The sequence below is a fragment of the Camponotus vicinus genome, unplaced genomic scaffold, assembly GCF_025532165.1.
Source record: "Camponotus vicinus isolate PSW18456_S1 unplaced genomic scaffold, iyCamVici1.0 SCAF_1, whole genome shotgun sequence".
Classification (NCBI taxonomy): domain Eukaryota; kingdom Metazoa; phylum Arthropoda; class Insecta; order Hymenoptera; family Formicidae; genus Camponotus; species Camponotus vicinus.
The window spans coordinates 28,157,105-28,165,438 of NW_028141945.1; the positions used below are offsets into that span (position 1 = coordinate 28,157,105).

At 36.9% G+C, this 8,334-nt stretch overlaps 2 protein-coding genes across 2 annotated transcripts; one reads left to right on the forward strand and one right to left on the reverse strand.

Annotated features, from left to right (window-relative positions):
- The first annotated feature begins 537 nt into the window (after positions 1-537).
- LOC145967422 (uncharacterized) lies at positions 538-3,355 on the forward strand. The gene is made up of 4 exons (XM_083092322.1): positions 538-2,453; positions 2,538-2,694; positions 2,726-2,795; positions 2,967-3,355. Exons 1-4 carry the CDS (start codon positions 2,354-2,356, stop codon positions 3,177-3,179), a joined length of 540 nt encoding a protein of 179 aa, XP_082948448.1. The 5' UTR covers positions 538-2,353; the 3' UTR covers positions 3,180-3,355.
- Positions 3,356-5,235: 1,880 nt separating this feature from the next.
- LOC145959353 (uncharacterized) lies at positions 5,236-5,685 on the reverse strand. Its single transcript, XM_083078127.1, has 2 exons — positions 5,593-5,685; positions 5,236-5,516 (listed from the first exon to the last, which is right to left on the reverse strand). The coding sequence occupies exons 1-2, from the start codon at positions 5,683-5,685 to the stop codon at positions 5,280-5,282; spliced, it is 330 nt and encodes a 109-aa protein (XP_082934253.1). The 3' UTR covers positions 5,236-5,279.
- Positions 5,686-8,334: the final 2,649 nt, after the last annotated feature.

Genomic DNA, 8,334 nt, shown 5'->3' on the forward strand with positions numbered 1-8,334 from the left:
TTTTTTCGTTTTTAAATTATTTAAAAGAGAAAACATTCTCTCCGGATCGGCATTTGAATTTGGAAGCGATCTTATAGTATTTATAACATTTGTTAAATTGGGATATTTAACAAGATTATTACAACGACTTTGTAAAATTTCTTTCCACATGCTGTCGAAATTTAATTTAGAAAAGCTTTGTTTTTCTTCCATTGTAAAATCTAATGGTAAGGCAATCCATTCTTTCTTTAAACCATCTTCATCAAAACCGCCGATAGTTTTAGCTATAAAAGAAACATCATTGAATGATGTTTCTCTATTATTATCAAATAAACTTATATATGATTGAAAAACTTGTAACTTTGATAAAAATATATTATTTATAGGTAATCTTTTACGTATTTCTTCTGCAGCAGTCACATAAAATATTAAACAATTCTCTCGAATAATTCTAACTATGTTTATGTGACCTTTGAGCGTTAATTCCTTGAGATATTCCTCACATTCTGATCCTAAAATAATTTCATTTATAGCTTTTTGATTTTCTTTTAGTGAGAATATTATATTTGTAGAAAATGGTTTTAAATATTCTTCTTTTAAAAAATTCCGACAGATTTGGAAAAGAAAGTTTATAGATTTTGGATGTAACAAATGAATCCTTGTTTCTAATGCTTGAAAGAATGCATTAAATGCATTAAAAAAATTCAAAACGTATTTTAAAAACAGAAAATAAGCTTTCATCTCTACGTTGTCCATCATAGATAGCAGATATTCTCCAGAATTTGTTTTCTCGCTCACAACCATTTCAGTAAGAAAGTATTTAATTGTATCCCAAGATTCAAGAAGCCTTTCGATACATAAATAGTGCGAAAGCCAGCGCGTATCACATAATTTCAATATTTTGCGATTTGTTTCTTGGAAACATTCACAAAATTCACGAAAAATAGCCGAACGTTTTGGACTACTATTGAGATAAGTAGCAATTTTTTTTAGAAATTCGTCGCAATATGTAGGCATTTTAGAACAAGCAGCATGCGCTGCTAATGCGGAGGAATGACATGGGCATGAAAATGTTAATAAATGTGGACATATTTCTTCTAATTTTTTTTTAAACGATAAGTGTTTTCCTGTCATAACAGATGCATTATCGCATGATAAGGCTATGATATTTAAAAACGGTATCTGTAATTTCCACATTTCACATTTAAATGCCTGAAACAACTTTTCTGCGCTTGAATCTTTGGCATCAATATCGATTAATTTAACTAATTGTGAGCGAATATCTAATGTCTCTGGATCAACGTATCGAACAAGAAAAGTCATCCATTTATTATTTGTTATATCAGATGTTTCGTCAATAAAAATTGTAAATTTTGTATTTTGAAGCTTATTGACGACACGATCTGTTTCAACTGGGCATAAAACATTTGTAATAATGTTTTTACATTTCGTTCGGCCCATTCTCATGTTTTGTAATACATTAGGATCTTTTCCTATATGTTGAAAGAAACTAAGGATTTCTTTTGCAGTTTGATGCGAAATATTTTTATCAGCAATTAATGCCGCATACCGAATTTCTGCTGTTTTTTTTCGCTCATCAAACGACAAAAGTGAATCATTTATTATATTTATATTTTCATTCGTATTCTTTATTTCTGTTTCATGTTTTTTAGATATTTCCATATGTGTTTTGGATTCTGTGTGACGATAAATTTGCGATAAACCACCAACCATGGATTTATCACAGAATGAACAAAAAAATGAATTTTCATCGTGTGATACTTTGCGTAGCCATGGTTTAAATAATTCGATTTCCAACCATTTTTCTTTAAATTTAGTCTTTAAATTTATGTTAATTTTTTCGGATATTTTTTTATTTGAAATTGTATTTTCAATATTTAATGAAGATGAAGTATTTTCTTTAAGATTATTTTTATGACACGCAGAATCCGCATGTCTCAAAACATGTGTATTGCACGAAATATTTTTATTGCATATAATACAATGATACAAGCTCTCATCAAAAGATACTCTACGTATCCAACATTTAATTCGATCATCATTGAGCCAAGCATCTGAAAAGCTTCGCTTAGGTTTTTTTTTTGATTCATCACACATGTTTATGAAACAAAAAATAGGCAGAAATAAAGAATCAAAGAAGAGTGAATAAAAGAAAATAAAGATTAAACAAGATAAAGATATATAGCAATTTTAAATAATCAGAACTCACAAGCGGGATTGTGACAGTTTTCTGAACACCAAGATTTCACGACGCACGTATAAAAAAATACGTTTACTCGAGAGTACAAGGCGACAAGATAATTTGATGGAGATGCTACGAAAAAAATGATCGGCATAAAACAAATGAAACGACATGAAACAAATAAACAAGTGCCGAGTGTGCCTTATTCTCAGTCCATCAAAGCACGGCGACAAACGCAACATACGTCCCGCGCTAAACGTCAACATGTCTCGTAAGTAAATCATTATTTATAGAAAAATATTAAGAAACTTTAATCTTTTTAATTTTTATGTTATAATTTTTTTCAATTTTACAGGAGACATAAATGCTGAAATGGGGGCACTCGTTCTCCAGGATGTTCCCGATATGCAGTTGATGCAACAATTGTTGCATCAACTGCAAGGGTATATGCAGCTACAGCAGCAGCAGCAGCAGCAGCAGCAGCAGCAGCAGCAGCAGCAGCAGCAGCAGCAGCAGCAGCACCAGGGGCAGCACCAGGAGCAGCAGCAGCAGCAGCAGCAGCAGCAGCAGCAGCAGCAGCAGCAGCAGGAAGTGCAGGCGCAGCAGCGAAATGGTATGTTATTTTTTATATTAAATTCTATTTTATTAAATTATATATATGTATATATATATATATATATATATATGTATATATATATGCATTATTATAATTTATTTATTATTTATGTTTATTATGTTTATTATGTTTATTATTTGTTATAATTTATTATTTTTTGTTTTTCAGAAAACAAACCAAAAAAAAGAGGAGGCGGGAAATCCCGTGTCCTGTGGTACGCCCGGCGGAACACGGGCATCAGGGGCGGCGCAAGCGCCCCAAATAGAGGAGGCCGAGGAGGCGGCCGAGGCAGGAGAGACGGCCGAAGCAGGGGAGGCGGCCGAGGCAGGGGAGGCGACCGAGGCAGGGGAGGCGGCCGAGGCAGGGGAGGCAATATCATAAATAATTATTATTATTATTAATTATCTTTTTTGTAAAAATAAATATTAAAAAATAATTCAGGGAATATTTATTTTTTCCTTTCCAAATATTTTCTTTATCCTTTTTTCCTTCTAGATAATATAATACAATACAATGTGGTACAATAGGGCTCCAGGCGAAGGTCCACGTAAAAGAAACCTAACGCGCCATTGGTGATACCTCGTGGGTGGTGTGGAAAATCGCCACTCATTTTTATTATTTTAAATATATACGTATATATATGTAAAAAAAAAGTCAAATATTTATATTAAAAATATTTATATTAAATATTATAGCTTTATAATATATTTTTACGTTTCATATATACATTTATATATACATATGTATATGTATATATATATTTATATATACATATGTATATATATGTATATTTACTAATTGTAAAAAATTTATAACATAAAGGAAAGCTGTAAGAGAAAAACGATCGAGCGCATATCGAGATATCGAGGAGCGAGCAGCGTCGCGCGTCGCGCATCGCCCGTCGCTTTCGTTGTCTGCTTGATAGGACGAAGACAGAATACAGTTTTCTGTCTCCTTCCTACCAAGCCGGAAACAGGCGACGCTGCTCGCTTCTCGATATCTCAATGCGTGCGACAGCATTAAATGTTTTTTCCTTACAGCTTTTTATATTATACACATTTTTTAACCGATAAATGTATTTTTTATCTGATAAATATTAATCTATTAAATATATTTAATATATTTAATATATTTTTAACTGATAAATATATTATACATTTATCAGTTGTATGAAAATATTGATATATTTTTTCATATGAAAAATTAAATGTCATAATTCTTATAAACGAATATATATATATATATATATATATATATATATATATATATATACATATATTCATTTTTAAGAATTATACGATTTGATTTTTTAATATGAAAAATATATATTTTCTTACAATTAGCAAATATATAATATATTTATCAGTTATAAAAAATATCTAATATAACAAGTTGAACGAGAAAAACGTTTAACGCTATCGTACGTATTGAGATATCGAGACGCGAGCAGCGTCGCCCGTCTTTCGTTGCCAGCTTGGTTGGAAGGAGACAGAAAACTGTATTCTGTCCTCTTCTATTATCCGAAGCTAGCCGAAGCGCCGAGCTCACACGTACGCTTACGCGTACATGCCCGTTACCCCCTCCACTACGTGTTGCCCGTTGCTTGCGTCTCGGACTTGGCAGCTCTGGTCGTCGGTCGTCGCGTCGCGCGCTTTGCATCAAGTATCGCGTTCTGTTAACGCGTTTCTTTAATCGAGTGTGTAATTAATAATTAAATGCGTTAACCGTTTATTAAATTCGTACCGTAACCGTTAGTAAATTCCTCCTTTTATCAATCGTGAGTGATTAAGTGCGCGAGTAAATTTGTAAAAGTGTCGAAAGTGATGAAAGAAAAAACTTCGCTTATTTGTGTCAGACTGCGTGTTGAAGAAACGACGTCTCGTCGACGACGATTATTATCGTGCAACACACTGGGCACTGCTATTTATCAGCAGTATGAAGAATCTCATTATTAAGGTAAGAATAAGTGAGTGAGTGAGTGAGTGAGAGAGTGAGAGAAAGAGGGAGAAAGAGAGAGAGAGAGAGAGAGAGAGTACGGTGCATGTGTGGATACGCGTGCATAAATACACCCCACACACACACACACACACACTGATTGTTACACTCATCGTGTGCAGCAATCAGCTGATCGCGTCGCGCGCCCCACATGATCGCCTGTATCGGATGGTGAGTTGCGCCGTCCCTGTCTACCTCTTGTACTCGTTCCGTAATTCGCGAACTATTTTATTTAATAATTTAAAAACTAAGCCTCGTAGACAATTTTGGTAAAGGGAAAATCGTCTTAGAATAGACTCGACAATTTATCTTTTTAAAGACAAACGTCTGTTCAGAATCACCCTGTATATATAAGGGGGAGGGGGCGATGCGCCGGACTAAGGGGAGGCCGCACCTGGAACAGAAAAAGAGGAAAGATGTATTAATAAAAAACCTAGTCACAATAAAACTTATAGAAGGAAAAATATGTACTTACATCTGTATCCATTATATGTATATGCCATTGGGCGCCCGAATCTCCCCAGGCACCCAAATCTCCTCTTCCGCGTAGGACTCCTCCCCAAAGAGCCGCCGCAAGTCAAAGATATCCTCCTCGTCCTGGGGACTCTCCGGGGTGTCACCCCACATATAGGAGAGTTCATGTCTCCTTGCCCGACGCTCCGCCCGCACCCACTGCCGGCGCCGGATATTCATAAACCCGGGGATTTCTATATCAACCTGGGACTACATTAAAAAATATAATTAGTATAAATACACGCACATTGTTTTTTTTTTAAATATTCGCAAATGTAATACTTACCTCCCAATGGAAGGCCAGCTTAACAAGTAAGACACAGAGCAGGTCGAAGAAGTACTGCTTCCACCCTGGGCAATTTTCCAAAATGCTATCCATTTTTTAACTCTTCTCGACTCAACTTCTCTCGGAAACTTTATGATGAGGCAACGAGGTCCCGGCACGGGATTTTATAGTAGAGATGTGGCATTATCACCATATCATAAACGCGTCGTAAGACAAAAGTACACGTGGTCCCATACAACTCAGCATGGTATAATATAATATAATATTATCATATTGCGACTTTGCGAGGAGACAACGAGGTCTCGGTACGAAACTTTAGAATAAGGACGTATCATTATCGCTTTACCAAAAATGCGTCGTAAGACAAAAGTATGCATGTTCCCACGCAAATTAGCATGATATAACGCTATAATGCATCAACCCTGCTCGAACGGTCATCGAACGGAAACGAACGATTGTCGAACGCAAACGAACACCCGTCGAACGCAAACGAACGCTCATCGAACGGCTATCGAACGGTAATTGAACGGTCATCGAACGGAAACGAACGCCCGTCGAACGGTAATTGAACGGTCATCGAACGCCCGTTGAACGGAAATGAACGGTCATCGAACGGAAACGAACGCTCGTCGAACGGAAATGAACGGCTGTCGAACGGAAATGAACGCTCATCGAACGGAAACGAACGCCCGTCGAACGACAATTGAACGGCTATCGAACGGTCATCGAACGGAAATGAACGCTCATCGAACGGAAACGAACGGCTATCAAACGCCCGTCGAACGGCTATCGAACGGTCATCGAACGGAAATGAACGCTCATCGAACGGAAACGAACGGCTATCAAACGCCCGTCGAACGGAAACGAACGATCATCGAACGGAAACGAACGCTCGTCGAACAGAAATCAACGGCTATCAAACGGTCATCGAACGGAAACGGACGCTTGTCAAATGTAAAAACTATATTATCAAATATTTAAATGTTTTATCATATACCACAATGTAGTATCGAAATACAATATCTGCGGCAGCTGTGTCACGTACGGAAACACGATACTGCACACGTACATAGATAGAGATGAGGAAAGAAAGGAGAGAATAAGAAAGACGATAAAAATATATTGCATCATCAATTTATTATAAATATGGATTCGATGAATCATTATCATGATGTTTCAACCACCAATTATAAATCTTAAATACATTTTGTAAAGCGCAATTTTTTACATGATTTTCACAACGTACAGTATTCTTAATATCTAACTTATTTAAAGAAGCTACATCCTCATAGTCTGCATCCAAAGTTTCGATAATCACATCGTTTCTCGCATCATTGTCCAGTACATCAGCTAACCATTGTCGTTTTTCGTGCTCTTTAACGTACACGAGAGGTGACGCATCATCATCCTCCCCCGCTGCACCCATCACCGCCGTCGTAATTAAACGTTTCGATTTCCAATATGAAACGTGTCCATCATTCCACGATAATCCATGATGATTTTTCATCAACCATAAAATCTGACATCTCTCAGATTTTGTGAGCGTGTGCCATGGTTCGGGACATGTAAAAATGTAATGAGAAAGTACGGATCCCTTTCTCAGAACAGCAGCTTCCTTCACGACAAAATTTTTGTCAACGATAAATCCTTGTAGATCCACAAACGTTGGCACAGCCATGATGACAAGATCTGATCGCAGACTGATGTCGATCGTCAAACATCTCAATCTTTTATATTTTTCATATGCAATGGAGGGGGTATTTGCTGACTTATGTAATTTTGCGGACTACATTGGTCAATGGATTATATTCGACAACCCGATCGTGCAAGATCAGACAGTAGGCGGTAGTATTCGCCGGTATATTTTCCCTGCATTCAAACTCTATTCTCACGTCCACGGTAGCAGTTTTGACAGACTCGTTTTGTCGTGAGCAATCAATGACCGCGAGAGGACCGCAATGTAGAAACTTTGAAATGGTTAATAGCGTGGTGCTGTTATCGCATCCGTAATAAGATTTGCGAAAACGAGAGTACATGTTGAATAGAACGGCGAATCTATTTTTTTCAAAATCTAAATTTAAATCATCATAGGGATAAAATTCCGAGTTTAAATAGAGTTTAACGTTGGTCAATTTGCAGTCATCGAACAATGTAACATCTTGTGGCACTGAATTCTTTTTACCAGTTTGCAATGCAAAGATCACGTACCGTGGTTTCTCTAGCTGGGAGGCGGCTTTCACGGTCCATGAATGCTTAGTCGTGCTATGCAGCAGAGGAAATTCGTATAGATCCCAAGATCTGAAACTCATGTTCAAGTATCGTCCGCTTTCCAACATTCGCAACATCGACAATTTATTAATCTCGTTCAATATTACATGAGGCATACGCCACTGTATCTTGAGTAATTCAATCTCTGCTTCCGACGATGGGTGTCCGAATAGACAATTATTATCGTTGCGCGAACGTATCAAAATCAATTCGTGACGAGCGTTAATCACAACGCGTTTATAATCTTCGCAAAATCCCAGCAGCATGTTGAGCGGTACGCAATAGTTGAAATAATTTTTGTCACCATTGTACGTCAAATCCCACGCAGCGTTCTTCAAGTTTATACTTTTCTGGTGCGTTAGAGAGACATAATTTTTGAGCGTCGAAGTTATTCCAACATTTCTGTTGCGATCAATCTCTACTCCGTCGAGTTCGTATCGAAGCTCATCAAACATGAATGCGACGCAATTGTTT